The sequence below is a fragment of the Hippoglossus stenolepis genome, chromosome 2, assembly GCF_022539355.2.
Source record: "Hippoglossus stenolepis isolate QCI-W04-F060 chromosome 2, HSTE1.2, whole genome shotgun sequence".
Lineage (NCBI taxonomy): Eukaryota > Metazoa > Chordata > Actinopteri > Pleuronectiformes > Pleuronectidae > Hippoglossus > Hippoglossus stenolepis.
The window spans coordinates 11,485,570-11,503,687 of NC_061484.1; the positions used below are offsets into that span (position 1 = coordinate 11,485,570).

The 18,118-nt window shown below is 39.5% G+C and overlaps 1 protein-coding gene across 12 annotated transcripts in view; it reads right to left on the bottom strand.

Moving 5' to 3' along the window:
- micu3a (mitochondrial calcium uptake family, member 3a) overlaps positions 1-18,118 on the bottom strand; it is a 29,459-nt gene that overhangs the window by 2,107 nt on the left and 9,234 nt on the right. The window contains exons 5-16 of one of the 12 annotated variants that reach the window (XM_035183992.2): positions 16,737-16,784; positions 15,575-15,657; positions 14,391-14,462; positions 12,815-12,856; positions 10,220-10,315; positions 4,510-4,524; positions 3,112-3,206; positions 2,542-2,713; positions 2,012-2,020; positions 1,153-1,261; positions 889-1,046; positions 420-484 (exon numbers count right to left, since the gene is read on the bottom strand). In XM_035183992.2, the coding sequence (XP_035039883.1) occupies positions 420-484; positions 889-1,046; positions 1,153-1,261; positions 2,012-2,020; positions 2,542-2,713; positions 3,112-3,206; positions 4,510-4,524; positions 10,220-10,315; positions 12,815-12,856; positions 14,391-14,462; positions 15,575-15,657; positions 16,737-16,784 (964 nt within the window). The other 11 variants (XM_035184002.2, XM_035184020.2, XM_035184010.2 and 8 more) reach the window with 11 other exon arrangements.

An 18,118-nucleotide genomic window follows, 5' to 3' on the forward strand; every position in this document is an offset into this window, starting at 1 on the left:
ATGGCTTCCACATGACTAAATTCACATTTCCACATTATGTCAATGCACTGCAGTAGGACCAGGCAGTGACTCTAGACCAATATAATAAAATGTAAAACAGGTGAGTGAGAGATGTTTGAAGTTTGATGTCATATTGCCCTTTGCATTCAGATATTTACAGAAGCCAATGCAGTGTTGTAAGTAAGTTGTACAATAGTGGACTTGTTGTACTTTCCTCATATAATAGGATAAAAACACCATTTACATTTAACAAACTCATTTAATCCTGTCATGATGCGGCTGATAAAGATCGAATGTTGTAGTAGAGGAAAGATGAAGTATTAATGTGACTGCTGCTGTTATCACTTTCTCATAATCAAACTGTAGCTATAATGGAAATCTAACTGTTTCTGTAGTTGGTTGTTGTTAGTAATACTTATCTGGTGGCCAGCTCCTTCTTCAGACAGGATTTAAAAGAGGTGGCTCGTGCAACAGCTTTATAGCCCTGAGAGGTCACGAGAAAGACATCGTGACAGAACGCAGTGAAGATGCAGGAGAGAGAAAAGAGACAGAGGAGGGGGGGGTGAATGGGGATGGAGAAGAAGGTGTGCATGTTAGGATGATGGTGGAAAAACAGAGAGGAGCGAGAAGATACAAGTGCATTAGAGACAAAGGGAGATGAAGAAAGACAACTTTGTTAAGAAGCCAAGACTGTGAGGCCAAGACAGAATCAGAAATACAACTTACACCTTTACTTTTCTGCAGTGTAAGTGATGCTTGCTGAATATCAGGAAAAGTGTTTGCAAGTCTGAGTGCAGTTGGTTGCAATATGCAACTGCACAGCTAGATGTCACTAAATCCTACCACCTAATCTCAATCTCCATATTTCTCTTGTGCACGGCCCCTCACCCTGCCTCCTCTGTGCAGCCGGTCCTTCATGATGCCGATGAACTCCTTGTAGGAGAGCTGATCGTCGTGATCTACGTCAAAAATCTTGAAGATGGTGTTTACAAGGTGACGTGTCAGCTTCAGCCCAGTGGCTACATACACTGCTCTTGCAAATTCATCTGGTGGAAGAGAAAAAAAATTATATTTTGAGGATTTAAATCAGAATAAATCAGTGAGTGTGACCCTCAGTGCCTGCAACACTAGTTCCCACCGCTCTCTTCCTACCTTGTCCAATTGAGCGAGAGGCAAAGTTATACATCTGCATGGCGATGGCGAAGTCCTCAAGGTTGTTGAGGAACTGGAAGAAGGATCTGAACTCATCGAAGGTGATTCCCTGAAACGCCAGAGGCAAAACAAAAGTAAGACTCTCAGCAGCCCAGAAAGTGAATAAAGGCAGAAGACTGACAAAGTATTCTTCTTGAAATTGATGATAATGACTGTTTCAGAGCAGACGGCCTTCCTGACAGACATGCATACATCATTCCTTCAGCTCTCATCTGAATTGTTAACTCACCAAAATAATAAGGAAAACAACTCAGCATCAAGAGATCCCACGAAATAGTGAAATGAATGACACAGTAAGCCATTAATGAAGGGGTTGTATGTGCATGATATGGAAAAATAAACAGCAGCCTTCTTGCAGTGTGTCATAACCCGGAAGTAGCTGCATACAGTGATAAGATGAAGCCACACTGGGCTGGCAGGTCAGACGACATGTGACTGTACAGTGTAGATGTGACTGTCAAGCCAGATGATTTCCTTTATGTAAAGATATTGTGCTTTCAATAACATGTAAGTGTCATGATGACCGCCACATGCTGTTTGCTATGAATCAAGATCCAACCTATTACATTGAAAAGCTAGATTGGTAACTAATGTTACACATCAAAATTACATTAATTCAAGAATAATTAAGACATTCAGTTACTGTAGGTTTACAGGAAAAGATGCAGATCAAAAATAGCGTAACGAGCAGTCAAGCCATCCCTTATATGGTCACACAAACAAGATGGCGGCCTAAAGTAGCAGGAGAGACTGACAGAACGTATCCGCAGGCTGCGTGCCGTATGATGCAGAGACCAACCTCCTGCTTCTTCCACAGCATGAAGAGGAAAGACAGGAGGGACAGAAATATAGAGTTGGGTTGCATAAAGACTACAGACAGACAGACAGACAGACAGACAGACAGACAGACAGACAGACAGACAGATAGATAGACAGACAAATAGATAGACAGATAGATAGATAGATAGATAGATAGATAGATAGATAGATAGATAGATAGACAGACAAATAGATAGACAGATAGATAGATAGATAGATAGATAGATATTGCTGAAAGTGCTGTAAGTGTTTGTGGTAGTGTGTTTTGTCAAGTGAGGCAGTGGAGCATTAAAGTGTGGAGAGTCACAACAGCCTCAGGCAGAGACAGCGGTGGGAAATTACGGACGCACAAGATGGCTGGAAGGCAGGGACACACAGAGAGGAGGAAGAAGAGATTGGACAGATGGATAAAAGACAAGGAAATGTATCTGGTGTTATCTTAAGTAAAGCGTATGACTCTCAAGTATCATGTGTCAGAGTAAAATAAGTGTGTGAGTGTATGTACTGCACCTTCTCATCAGGTATACACTGGCGGACATTCTCCAGGTAGGCGCTGATGTTCTCCACATTGGTGAAGCGCAGAAGGATTTTTGCAAAGTCTTCCTCGCTGATGGTGGTCATTCCTTTAGAGTAGGTCAGAAACTCAATTTCCAACACTTCTGTCTGCAGGTTGTCCATAAACCTGAAGAGGAGAAGATGGAAAATTCCATTTTGGAAATAAAGAGTCATGTTTTTAACATTTGTGATTAGGTTGAGTTTTTATCACTCATATTCTGATGTCCAGTGAATATTGCTACATCCACCAAGGAGAGTATGTTTTCACCATCTGGTTTGTAAGCAAGATTAAACAAGAAAGGCTGAATGGATTCTGTGAAATCTGGTGAAATTTTGCAGGGAAAGACCCATTAAATTTTAGTTCGCAGGAATTTAACTAACTTTCTTTAATATTGCGAGATGCTTTTTCCAACATTTTTTTCACTATTTTCCCAGGGAATAATGAATGGGTCTTGATTTAACACATTTGACACATTTTGGGCCTTGGCAGAGGAATGCGCTCTATTGAGTCCCATCACTTCGTACCTGTAGAAGTCATCAAACGTCAGCTCTGCCTTCCCTTTCTTCCCAAAGAAATGGACCAGCAGGGTGGTGTCGATTGTAATAGTCTCTTCTGCTCGCTAAGAATCATCACAGAGGGAGGAATAACAGAAAGGATCAATGAGTGGCTACTGATCAACTAATCAATGTCATTGGAGGAGAAGCAGAGGGCAGGATAAGTCCATCATCAATCCAATATAGCGACTGTGGTGCCAGCCGAGCAGGAAGCGGGTTTCTGCTGCACGTGTGCAGAACGTGCACCAGATGAGCAATGACAAACTGTCGTTAAAATGAATAAGCTGAGACAGATGATAAGCCAACGTTGTGACATCAACATACCAGTCTAGGCAGCAATAGTTCAAGTTCAACCTCTTCAATAGTATCGTTTCAGTAAAATTGAGTATGAGCAACAAATTTACAGGTTTAATGGTTTAAATGTTTCTGTTGAGAGTCAAGATCAGCTGCATCAGCGATTTTATCAAATCAGTAACACAAAGTGAAAGGTACCAAGCTGAATTCTCTCCCTGCAGCCTAGACTGGCGAGGAGTGTTGCTGTAGCAGCATGAAACAGAAACAACGACAGGAGGAGAATTCAGGTTGCAGCAAAGCATAGACAAAAAGACAGGGACAGACAGAGGTCAGCAAGGCTGTAGACGAGAGGGAAAGAAGACATGTGGAAGAGCTAAGGGCGAGACAGACACATACAAAACACCAAGCTGGCATAGTGACAGAGTACACAGGCACATTGAAGCCACCACATCTCATGCATTTGTCTGCGAATGCCATATCGCCACACCCGAACAGAACCTCAAATCACAAACAGCAGTCGTTCAAAATAAAAATAAAAACCCACATTAGCACAAATGCAGAGAATGTGAGCGGATCCACCTTTTTCCATCAAACGATGACAATCATGGGTGCGTTTACATGTCTGTCGGTCTTACGTCCTGGTCATTTACAGCCCTTTTAATAGGCTTTGTCCTGTTTATGCTATTTGTTTATGCTGTGGTTTAACACTGAGTAAGAGTAAGATGAGATCATTTTTGAACCTCACAGTTAAAGTGTGTAGTTCTCAATGTCTATCTTAGAAAAAGGTGACTGTGCTTTTGGGCGATTCCAGAAAAAAAAAAAAAGGTCAGCCAGCATCAGGGCAAAGAGATACGACTTCAACAGCTCGTCTTTTTTAACTCTCTCCCTGCCATGCCCCCACCCAGCCAACCTCCCCACCCTCTGTCCAATCCAGGGCCATGCTGAGGAATATGCAGACATCAGATCGGGGGAAATCTCATGTCCCTCTATAAGGAGGAAAAGCCTTTTGTGCCATTTCCATCAGCATCATCATAATAATCATCATCATCGCCACAATGCCATTCAAGGTTCTACCTCGAGGGTAAAATCCTAAAATCCGATGTGGGATGGGAAGAAATTGTCAAACAAGATAACAGAGGTTTACAAAAACAAAAAAGAAGATGTGTTTTACAGTCAAGATTTTTGTTGTGCTTGATTGGTGTAATATTTATATCAGAAATAATAACATAGAGAAAACTGTGCATAGTGACCTGGGTGAAAGTTAAGGTAAAAAGATACTGAAGATTATATTGGCGATATATTACATATGGCTGGGATAGGTGACATCAACAAGTTTCTAAAATGTAAAGTCGATTGATCACTGGATCCACCTTTTTGTTATTTAACCCTTAAAATAAAGCACAGTTAACCTTTATGATTCATCAATGGTTTCATATTTCTATACAATTTATGCTACAGTGATTTTTATCTTCACAAATTTTTTTAGATTCCTGAAACCTCCAGTTTTACAAGATAGAAACATTTTAAATGATTTTATGAGACAGGGGAAATCTTTTTGTGCTTCTATCCTAACTTGTTGATTACATCTTCTTAGGTTGGGAGAGATGGTTGATTGATGAACTAAAAAGCCCACTGGAAAAAGTCCATTGTCTAGGTAAGCATTAAGAGGAGTCAGCTAAATCAGGTTATGGATCTCAGTCTTAGCTACTTGCATGCACACTGGTAATATTCTCTAGACTGTGAGATGTGGTAGATAACGGCACCAACCAAATTCAAAATAGAGCACTCTCAAGTAAATTTTGCTGTAATAGATGCAGACTGGTAACTCTGAGACTAAAAAGTTCAAAGTTAACTCTGTTTTCGGACCAAGAACGTCAGAGTGACACCCAGTGTCTGTTTCTGATTCACGCTGCTGTCTGGTCTTTCAGTCTTTGATTAGGGACGAAGGAGGATTTCCTTCATATAAACACAGACATATCATTTCGGTGTCTTGTTTTCTGTGTCTCACATACTCGAGGGTCTTATAATTAACCCTCTGATTACGGACAACGGGACAAAACACTTTTTGCTCTTTTATCTTAAAACTGACTCATAACTTTTGCCTTCATGACACATGAGCTGTTCATAATATCTAGACAGCATCCAGGTGGTGTGTGTTGGCCCCTCTTGAATGCTTTCCCTATTCCCAAGTTTATTTCCTAATGTAAAACTATTTGATGTTTTTCTCTGAAAACAAGATAACCATTTGTTTATGTTTGGTAAAATGTGATAAAGGGATTCACAATGAATCCGATCGCTGCTTAATCACTGTTGCAGTGCGTTTTATGCTTTGTCCCAATTGTAATTCCAATAGGATTGGTCTACAAGTCGATCAAACTAAAAGTACGTCAATACTGACTGATAAAGCAGCAGTAACAGCTGAAGGTCACAGAAGCTGTTAATCCAAAACTAATTTATTTTGACTTTACTAAGTCGTTACAGTAAACAAGTTCAATTTTAAGTTTGGTTTCTGGCCTCCTGGTAAATAAAGCTCCAATATTCACAATATTCTAGCTCAGTTTTGGTCTCCACCAACTCCTGAGCTTTCTATCTGTCTCTTTAGCTGTTAAATGCTTCATGTTATATCAAGCTGAACAGCAGCAGCCTGCAGCAGCTGGAAAGAAGGTTGATGAGACCAAAATAGTCAACTTTGGTCCATAAAACCAAAACAATGAGCTCAAAGGTGCTAAAATACTTTGTAGAACTGAGGGGAAACTGTCAAGTCATATTTTTAGTGGGCTAATGATTACAAGGAAAACATTTCATATTATACAAAATAATTTGAGCCATTGTTAATATAATAAATATTGATTAGTACAGCTTTAAGAAGTAATCATTTCATAACTGATGCAACTAATAAGCATACAGTAGGTATATGCTACATTATCTATTAGAAAGGTTTTTATCCATGTATAAATTATTTATTTTAAATTAAAATGACTTACTAGAGAAAAGTTCAGAATTTTTCCTTTGTCAATACATTATCAGTTCTTTTTTTCCCACCTTTATTTCCCCTAAACTAAATGATAGTCAAGCTATCAAGCTATTGGTATTAATATTGGCCCTTCATGAACCCATGTCAGTCTAACTTGACGTAATCCCGACCTGATCATAACAAGCTTATCATTCCTGGAAGTGTGTGAGCAGCGGTGTGAGCTCATCATCCCAGTGAGGACGTAATGGTTACCACGCCTACAAGGCACGAGCCAACACCTGGTGCATGCATGTGCCTATTTGTCTATCTACGTATGTGTGAGTGAGTGTGTGTGTGTGTGTGTGAGAGCTTTGATCACGGAGTCAAAGGCAAAAACAGTCATTACTGATGTAAACACTAAACAGTCTTCCTCACCTGTGAGTAACACCTCAGAGGAAGAGCTCGTCGTCGGTCTTTAGTCAAGTCAGTCAGACTGTCGGTCAGTCCCACCTTCCAGGGTAAAAACACCTCCCCCTCCTTTCCCTCCCCATGACCTGTTCTTCTCTCCCCTCCTGCGCTCCCCCTCTGCTCTTTACCTCCCACCCTCTCTCTATCGCTCTTTTATCTCTTCTTTCCCCTCTTACCTGGCCCCCGATCTGATTACCCTGATCTCCCTTCTCCTCGTAACCGTCAGTGCCTCCTTCACCTGACAAACATGGAGGTGATTTGCTCTTTCCCTCCCCCCTCTCTGCCTGTCAGTCACTCCCTCCTTCTCCAGACAAAAGCAAAGAGGTATAATGGTGACTAATCTGTTGAGTAAACACATCTTTCTCTAAATACAACCTGTTTCTTTCTTTTCCCCTAAATGTGCTTCCCTAACCCCCACACTCCCACTTTGTTCCTGAACATTTGTTCTCTCTGCTGACCTGTGTCATCTCCTTTGGGCCTCTCTCACCTGTTTGTTGTCTCTGTGATTTTATCTCTTCCTTTTGCTACACCCTGAGGTTTTCCTACTTATTGGATCTGACAGATTTTATTCCTCTTTTGGCTTCTACTGTCACCACTGTCTCACTTTTTTTGTTTTGTTTAATAATCGTAGCACGTATATTTCGTAATCCCGCACACTTTCAATGTCTCTGTTATTCTTCCTTTATTTTTCTCACCCCTGCCTCCCCCTCTTTGTCTGATTCGTCCCCTCTGTCCGTCTGACATCCCGGCAGATGAAAGGCTGCTCGGTGTAAATACAAGGTCAGCCCCATTACGCTCCACTGTCATTACCGCCACCTCAGCTTCCGCTGCCACCACAGTGAACAGCCTGTCATTAGTCAGCTAGCCTGCTAGCACTGTGCTAACTGCTATTAATTGTTACCTGCACCATCACCTTATGTTACACCTATCAGTGGTGCACATGAACATACCACAAAAAGGTCAAAATTAATAGGAGTTTTCTAAATATTGGCACAAAATGAGATTATCATGTTTGTTGTTTCTTTGCTTGTAACAGATCTTTACACATTCTAGTGGAGTGGCTCTATGCCTGTCCATCGTTTGGTAAGTCCAACAGACAGAAAAATCTTAATATATAGAAGGTTATTTTATATAAATATTTGTGGCCCATACATAGACTGTATATAAAGATGGATAACTCATCTCCACTTTCTCCCACTATCCAGAAATGAAGCCATAACATCCCAGATAAGAATGCTGCCATCTTGTGCTGATGACGTCATTTGTAGACCGAGTATGCAGTGACGATTGTGGGATGGAGCCGTGATATTGAGGTCCCACTGATACACATGCTCGACCATTCATCTATTCATCCTGGTTTTAAATCATCAAATATTGAAAACAGAATTCACTGGATAAATGAAAACTTGAATGAACCCTTGTCAGTGTGATAAGAAATGACAGATACCATCATTTGGAAAAAATCATATAAATATCTATTTTGGTGAATGTTCCATCCACTAACAAAGAGGAGGCAGGGTTTATGACCTTTACTTGCAGCCAGCCACCAGGGGGTGATCAAGATGCTTTGGCTTCACTTTTGGGGAGCTGTCATGTCATCCATCTTCATATAGAGTAGAGAATATTCTTTTGGTGACAAATCAATTTGGCTATTGGATTGCTAACCACGGAACTTCATGTCCTCTTCTGACTGAACTGTTATAACTTTGGTGAACCCTTTCCTGAGCATGAATGGCCACGATCAGGTAAAAGATTCAATTTATGCTAAACTTGTTTTTTGATGACAGTCTAGCTGACACACCCATCAGGCTCAACTGTTCTCTGTGTTTGGTGTTGATTAGCAAGTGTTAGCTAAGATGGAGAACATGGTAAACATTAGCCCTGGTAAACATTAGCATGTTAGTATTGTTGTTGTGAGCAGGTTAGTATGCTAACATTAGTGTTTGGCAGCACAAGACCTACACGCAGCCTCACAGAGCTTGTTACATGACTCTTTGTCTTGTTTTTCCTATTAATTCTGTACTAGATTTCTTAAATGTGATATAAATAAATAATAAATAACACTTTAGCTGTATTATCTTTGAAGTGGAAGCTTTCAAGGGTTAATTGAATGTATCAATCGCCTCAATCGCCACATGTCGTTCAGGTCACCACTTAGAGTGAATTGCTCAAGCCAGTGATAAATTATGTATAAATATTTCTAAATGTATTTCAAAGTATAAAAGCAGGAGATTACTGTACTTAAAATGCATCATATATTCTACGTGATGCAGTGTGAGTGAGTGGTGCTAATGATCAAGGTTTTTGTATGTGCTCTGCAGTCAGCCTTCTTATTATCATATACCAGCGTCATTAAACATGTGTAAAGTGAATATGATCTGACCACAAAGCTACAACACTGGCCACAACACGGCACAGATAACAAGGCACAGATACACATACAAAAGCAGAATAACAGAAGGCAGTTGAGAAACAGGCTATTACTGTATGGACATTCTTTCTTCTAACTAATGTTCATGGATCAGTGCTGTCGCAACAGAACACTACACCAAAAACAAAGAGTTAATTTCTTCAAACACATAAATTATCAGTTAGAACAAATATAAAGAAAAGGCATCCTGTAATATTTGTTCATCAGAAATGAAATGGGTTAGGGAGGAGGAAGCTGAGATTATTGCAGATCTCATGGAAATGTAATAGGTCAGTCAAAGAGAGAAAAAAAAAATGGTTTTGCCATAAATCTATCTCAATATTAGAAAAAGATCAATGTGATGGACATGAGCAAAGCAAGTATTTTAGCTCACCCACATCAAATTAATGTCAGGAAACCTGTGTGAGTAACCTAAATTGATAAAGGATTTGTATAAAACAGAATGTGGTAGGACAAAAAAGAGGGATGCTGGAAAAGATAAGCAGGAATCCTATATCTTAAATAACATTGTGTGAAGGAAGACAACAAGATGAGAGATGAGTCTACAAACATCATCAGTATCAAGCCAAACCAGAATGAAAGAGTTAAGATGAACATAATATTTTTCAATGGGCCCACATTGACAAAAAACTTCTTATTCTTTCTTTCTATTTTAGCCATGAACATATGAACACGAAGGCATGTCAAGGTACAATTGTTTGCCTTATTTATGCCTTCCATGCTTCCATGTCAAGTAAAGCCTTTATTTTGTTGCTTTCATTTTATTTCATAACTTTTCTTTTCTTATTCTGGCCAAGCTTGATGCAGCTACATTACTCCGGGCCTACAGGGATATTTGGAGGATCTACACAATCTAGAGGGATCTGAAAGATGAAGAGTGAAGGGTGACAGATGAAGTGATAAAGGGACAGAGGACAGTTGGGTCTATGTACCTCGGCCAGGTCAGAAAACAGGACTTGACTGGCACTTCGCCTCAGAACGTCCCAGTAACTCCGCGCCATAAACTCCTGACTGTCTTTTTTTAGCACCTGTGGGAGCGGTCAAGCAGGGCCAGGGTCAACTCCAGCTTCCAATATTCACTCTATTACTTCTTATAATACATACATAGATTCAGGAAGTTAACTTTACATCTTATTTTGAAATTAAAACAGATACATATATAGCATATGCATGAACAGTGTCAAATACAGTAGCAATCATGGGTAAAAAATACTTAATCCGGATCTACCCAATATGAGAAACCATTATGCTAAACAAGGCAAAACATATAGTGAATAGTAATAAGACTGGGGAAAGAGAAATTAGGCTAAAATGATTTATATTGATCTGTCCTAAAAAAAAAAAAGAGTGCAGCAAAAATATTTTTGGGCGATATTTGATTCTATTGTAAAATTAGACCATTCGCTTTAATTCAGAAAAATATGTTCACATACGCAAAGATTATTTACCATTTAACATAACATATGGATTATTGATGGGGACTCTGCTGTAATGTTTCTATAATTAAATCACTAAATCTACCATGTCATTACTTTGCCTTTGTGCTGAGTCAGCAGTGAATACAAAACAAAATCTAAATAAAATAAAATAAAATAAAACTGTGTATCTAATTAATCTCTGCGGCAAATGCGCAATTCGTACACCCTAAAAAGGTTTCCCTCCACTGAGCCCATTAAACTATAGCTCCCCACGTTGAAAAAAGCTGACAAACCAACCAACCACAGTGTCGAGCTCCCTGACCACCCACCTCGTCTTTCTCTCCAGGGAGGAGGCAGCAGCAGCCATTTTAACATGACCCTTTACCGCTCTTAACTTCACAGTGACAATGCAGCCATCCATCACAACACTGACAGGACCAGGAGCATGTGTGTGTGTGTGTGTGTGTGTGTGTAAAAGACAGAGAGAGAGAGAGAGAGAGAGAGAAGGAGAGCTCATAGTCCAAATACAGACTAATGGTTGATAGTGTGCAGGTCGTGGACGGTGCCCGTATGTCCCAATAATGGATTTTCCACACTGTCCTCTATCTCCATCAGGAAATCTTCATCACTACTCAGGGTGGGCAGACGTCAACAGTGGATGTTGTGTCTCAAGGGAACATGTGTGTCCAAATTTCAAATACTATATTTCTTGCTAGTTTAATTTTGACAGTTATTTCCAGCCTAATTTGGTATGTGATAATCATTGTATAGAATACGTATGTGTATTAGGGTTTTCTTCAATAGAAAAAAATACTTCTTTTATTATGAATCATTAGAAAACCATCTCTCACAAATAGACAAATGCAACTTGTTGGCTTTCTTTAGAGTGGAAATGTGAATGTCCAGAAGACAGTTTCTGTCTGTAGGCAAAACCTCCCTCAAAATGTTTTTTTCACAAAATCTCCACAACGCACACACGCACACACAAACAACACGCGTCTACAATTGACCCCATCTGATTGTGTTTAGAGTTCTGAGCTTCTCAAATCATTCTAAATTACATCACTCTCTTATTCGTAAGAGTCCATTTCTCCTGACCCCTTAAATCTATTACCCTTTTTTATGCCATCTCTCTCTCTCGCCATTCATCCCCCCCTCGATCAATCACTGACCAGCGGACCTGACAGATGGACACCCTGTCTTGAATTGAATCCATCCTTTCAAAGAGCCTATGAGTACATTTTACTTCGAAAAGAGAGACATGGACTGGGGCAGGGTTAAGGCTTTGAGATATTTGCATTACACAGTCCTATTGATATCCCCATGTAATTGTCTTTTACATCTGCAAAGGCTACCAGATTTCATTATAGCTAAGTGCCTTTGAGGTTGTGAAACTGGTGATGAAGTCATGAAGAATCACTTGTTATATGAATCTGTTATAGGTCTAATAACTACAGTCACCATATCTCTCTTCATTATATATCTCTATGTCTCTACTATACTGCCATAATGTGTCACAACAATTTACTTTTAGTGTAAACAGACCTATTGGAATTGCATATTTTGCTTTCTTGCCCAGTCTGATAACCAGTAGGGTCAAGTTACAACACTTTAATTAGTGAGCTTTATCGGTGCCTATAAACTGACTGAGCCAGGTAAGATGTTTTCAGCTGTTTCCCGTATTTATGCTAAGCTAAGCTAACTGGCTATGGCTCCTTAATCAGCAGATAGATAGGAGAGTCGTATCGTATTTATCACCTAACTTGAAAGCAATAGGAGTAAAATTGTATTTTTGTATTTATTTTAATTACACTTGAGTAGAGAATTATCTTTACCTTAAAAAAAGGGTAAAAAAAATACTAGAAAATATTACAGCGGTTTTTAATCAGTCAAACACAGAGTGGAGAAGAGTTTGCTGAAATTTTATATTTAAAATGATAAATATATGTATTTATTATATATGCCTCACCTGCCAACACATTCGATTTTTATTGAATGTGTTGGCAGGTAAAACTCCTTTTTCTTTCACATGAAAACACAAAGCTTGTTCCTTTAACATCTTAAGAAAAGCAGAGAGGACACTAAGGGGATATGGTTTTGGATACATACGCTGTTCATGGGGGCAACCTGATATCCATACAGCTGCATACTCTAACACACAGAGAGAGACATGAGGAAGAGAAGGTCAGAGCATGCAGCCAGAGAGGAGGAGGAGTAGAGAGGAGGAGGAGGAGAGAAGGTAAAAGACATGTTAGTACATGCAAGGAAAAAGGCTGTGGATACACTTTGCAGAGAGATGTGTCCTTTTCAACACATCTGTGATTACATTTCAGAACAACACACACTGAGTTACAACACTACACTGCACTTCCCAGAGGTCGTTGGTGTCAAACTGTGAGTGTGGTGGACACCTAACTTTGTTTCGTGTTAATTTCTGTGCATTTCTTTCCGGTCTCTTCAGCAGTGGTGGATTTCACTGGTCTGTTAGCAGGATTACACAAAAACCACAGGACAGATTACCACAAAACCTATGGGGAGGATGTGGTATGGATCAGGAAAGAACCCAATACTATTTGGGTGCAGATCTGGGGACAGATCCAAGATTTTTGTTCCACTTTCTTTACCATTGTGACATAAGGAATTATTCAACATTTTTCAACATGTTGATATTTCAGAGAATAACTCCAGAATCTTGACGACATATATCAGGCATGTCTGAATCTAGTGAATTTAAATGTGGTTTCATAAGGAGACTGTTGGGCCTTGATGGAGGTATGCACTCTACTGATTGTAGATTCATTGTAAATTTTTCAAATTCTTGGAAAAAGAAAACTTAGAACATCCAATGTATGTTTCTAATTATGAGGGTATCTCTAGATCAGCTGATTGATCAAAGGTCAACAAAAATATGGTCAGGAAAAAAATATTTAGCAAAATATCTCTGCAAATAATAGTTACATAGACTTATATCGATAGGAAATGTTCCCCAATCATATGATAAGTGTTGTCATGAAGAGGTCACAAAGAAGTCATATATATATATACAGCACCGCGTGTAGGGTATGCATTTCCCCTTGAATGCTTTTCATTGATAGTCATAATAATAAAACCAGTGATGGAAAGATGCAGTGGAATAAATCAAGCTGACCAGTGCTGTTCCTAAATGTCGACCACAGTTGTGCTGAGAAAGACATATTGATTTGAGAGTGTATCCGATATAACAGTAGGGATAACCGTCAGTACACATTAAAATCACAGGACATAACACAGTGTCAGAAACAGCTTCTATAAGGCAGCATGCAATCCAACGTGGTCACATAAAGGGTTTAACTGTAACTAACACCTGCTTCAATACAGACGACAACTAACTTGGGTGATGACGTGTCATTTTCAATACATCCACATCCACAGTTTGACGCAGCACTCACCTTCCAGAGGTGACATGAGATGTACATGGATGTATTCAAATGCCATTTGAAGAGGCACGTAACAGAAAGAGTAAGGTTAACTTTTCACTGTTAAATAAGAAACTACAACCTCTATAAAATCAGAGCATTTTGTTATTCAGCAATATTAAACACTGACAATAGCAACATCACTGACGATTTTATAGATCTACAATCCACTTGTATCCATCACAAACACACACACACACACTCTGGTCCCATGTTACCGTCGTTCTTACCAACTGTGCTGACTTTTCAGCATCTCCCTTCCGTCCCTTCTTCTCGTTTTTCTTCCGGAAGATCTCCTGAAGCTGTAACGAGAGTAAGAATCAGGATCTCTTTGACGATTCAAAGTCAGATCTAAAGCTCCGTTTGAAGCTTAAATGCTCATGTGTAAAACATCCACTGGGTTCACAGGGTCAGTGACTCGTTCAGACTGGTCTGTGATGTGATTCCAGCGCCGCTCTTTTGACTTAATGACTATGAGAGTGTTGGTTTTCTAGTTTGGCTTCGGATGTGACTTATTTTCACAGATATATAAGTAGCCTATTGATCAATACTCAATCATGCAGCAGGAAACAACTTTAGCTGCACAGAAATCACTATCAGGCGAGTGGTCGTTGATTTTATTTTACTTTCAGCGCACGTTGAGCTCTTATATATTTTTCATTATAAAATTCTATTATTAACTTAAATCAACACACAATTTTATTTTTGATTATAAACGGATATGTCTGTGTGACCCATAGGCTGTATATAAACAGCTCCATCCTCCCAGTCACTGATTTGCAGAATCTGGCTCTAAATGCACAAAATGGCAGCGTTCATTTCTGGATAGTGGGAGGAATTGTAGATGCATCATCCATCTTTATACACAGTCTGATCTGCATTTAAGTCAAATACTCTCCTCATTTGACCACATGTGTCACTAGCCGGCAAAAATCAAAGCCTACTGCCGAAGCCGCAATGTGGGAATTTTTTTTGTTTTCCACACCTGTCTGCTCCCACAGGGCTTTCCACCACTCCCACCCACTCCCGCTGATGCACCATCCCACTCCCACCAGCCTCCACAGAGACACTGAATCGAAATCAGACATTTTAAATGCTTTAAAGTTGAAAACAATAGCTACAGCTTAAGGTGGTTGGAATAAAAGGAAGGTAAAAACATAGATTATGTCTCTGTTTCATGTTCTCTCTATAAGACCATATAGAAATTAGATGATAGTAATATACTCCACCTCTCAGCCAAAGTCGCACCAACAACCCTTAGAGGATAAGCGTGGTTGAGACTAATTATTAACACTGATTATTATATTAAAACCTTCACAACACTTCTCTGTTGTGATGGGAGCAAAAAGAGATGTGAATATTATATCATGGAAATTCAGCCAAGGGAGGATTTTCTCTCAGTATCACGACTCACCACCAAGAACTCCCTCTTGTCCACCATCTGGTTGCCGTCTGCATCAAACATATTGAAAGCAATCTTAAAACCAGCATGGGGCTCTAGAAAACAGAGAGGAGAGCACATAGGGTGAGTGTGAGCATGTGTTAAAGGTAATTTTGAAACCAGAAATAGAAGAAGTGGCATATAGGACAAGACAGGGGGAGTTAATCTACAGTTTACAGGACTGTGAGCTAAATCTATACACCGCATACAACTGGTCATACATGTATTTTAGATTAGCTTTCTTTCTCTCTCTCTCTCCCCCTCTGAATTTAAATGAACATATATTAAATTGATCAGACAGAAATATTAAAATCCATCAGCAGAGTTCCTGATTAATGTGGTCATGATTAATGGCTGCTCTCTCATTTTATGTGGGCACATACTGAGCTACAGCAGATGCCAAAACTGTGCCAGTAATTTTTCATTTCAAATTTGCTGAGAGAAAAGACTTAAATTTCTGGTTCCGACGGCAGGAGAAGAAGACATTAAAAAAAGAATTGACAGCACGAAAAATATTTTTACTTTTCTCCTTTTTCTTTCTTTTTCTCTGTCTCTTAATTTCTCTCGTACCCTAAGGGCGAGGGGAAATCCACCCGTGCTGCGTCATAATTGTGTCTTGTTAAGTCCTGGGTGGGCCCGAGCATAGTTCAGACCGTGCACCGTAGTTCCACTGACTTTGTTCTCTTTAAAAGAGGGACAGTTTATACTGCTAAGGGGAAAGAGAGAGAATGATAGAAGAGGGATGTGTAGAGAGAAACTTTCAGACATGCACTGAAAGGAGTCAGTCGCATTTAGCAGGTTTACTCGTACACTGCGTATACCTGCTAATTTTGGTGTAAAAGAGGTATAAAGCTGCTTTAAGACGTGCGCATTTTCCTGAAATTATCCAGGGGAGCTATATGTGTAAACGCAAATGTCTGAGTTGCTTGCTCCAGACATATGTCGCGTCCAGCCCTAAGGTCCTGCCTCCAACAAGCTGTATCCAGACGTTGTGAACGGGTCTAAGCCGGACAATCTCCTGCTGTGTTATTCACATGTGAAAGGCAAAGTCCTCATAGCGTCTGGATAATTGGGTCTGCATATTATCTGGACTTTGTTCATGTCTTTGTTCAAAAAATGTGTTGAACAGACTCACTTGTCAGGATGCAGAGCAGGAACAGGTACTCTGTGTAAGAGATGATGCCTAGAAACGAGGCCAAGATAGAGACAGTTAAAGAAAAGGTCAAACACACACAATGTTTACAGATGTTCAAAGACCGTGGGCCTCCTGACACTGACACACACACACACACACACACACACACACACACACACACACACACACACACACACACACACACACACATAATCCTTCCTTTCATGAAGATAGCATCTTTAAATGTGTCTTCTTCAAGCTGAGCTGCCAAAAGCTATTAGGCCACACACCGTTTCTTTTCCTACACCCCAAGTGTCCAGAGTAAAGACACTGGTTGGCAGGGGTGTGATGAGTGTGTGTGTGTGTGTGTGTGTGTGAGTGTGTGTCTGTGTTTGGATAAGCAAGTGAAAAATGTTTTAGGAGGTGATCCTTCCTTGCCTCAGGCCCATTTAGAAATCTGTATAGCTCCATCTCATCTCTCTCCCTCTTTGTCGCTCTGTGTCTGATCGTTCAGATAGTTCAGGGTGACTCGCTTGAGTGTTACGGGAGACTGCTTTCCCATGTGTGTGTTTATGTGTGTGCATGTGTGTGTGTGTAGGTGAACAGGACACTATTCGAAGCCATGTGAGCCTTGTGTTTTCCTGATGCATGACTGCTTTGAGTAGAAGAGAGAGCTGGTTCGGGATTGAATTCTCTTTTCTCTGTGTAGACTGAACTGTGCAAAGACTCTGAAACTGCTCAGGTTTCGACAACACATTCTGCATGTTTTAACTCTCACACTATCGGCCATATATCACTGAATTACAGTAAATGGTTGATTATCTTTGATGTCATGAAGAAGAAACAATTATCATTACAAACAGAAAATAAAACAAAATGTCCATTTTATTACCTTTATATATTAATTTAAACATTTTAATCCTTCTTTATTTACTTATTATTCATATTATTAAATTCTTACACTGTAACATTTAAGGGAAGCCTAAAAATGTGTTTATTATTCTCATGAATCTGTATTATTTTTTATTATATTATTCTGCAAAATCTAAATAAGAGTTTAATATTAGGGTTAAACTTCTCGTGAAAAAATATATGTTCTATTTGTGCATAGCTGTTCTGTCTCTCTCTAAATATAAATATATGAATATATTGTTGTATAACCTTCCTGAACTTTTTCGCCGTTTACAGGGTTAAAAAAGTGTTCAAAGATCCATTTCATATTACTGTAATAGTCATATAATTCCATGTAATAATCAAGTGCTCCTCATTTATATCTCACTGAGAATCAACACGAATCTCCTGCAGCACATCAGCTCAGTCAGGTCACTCAAGTTACCAGTCAACTACCCACATTTATAATCATTATCACCATGATATATCAC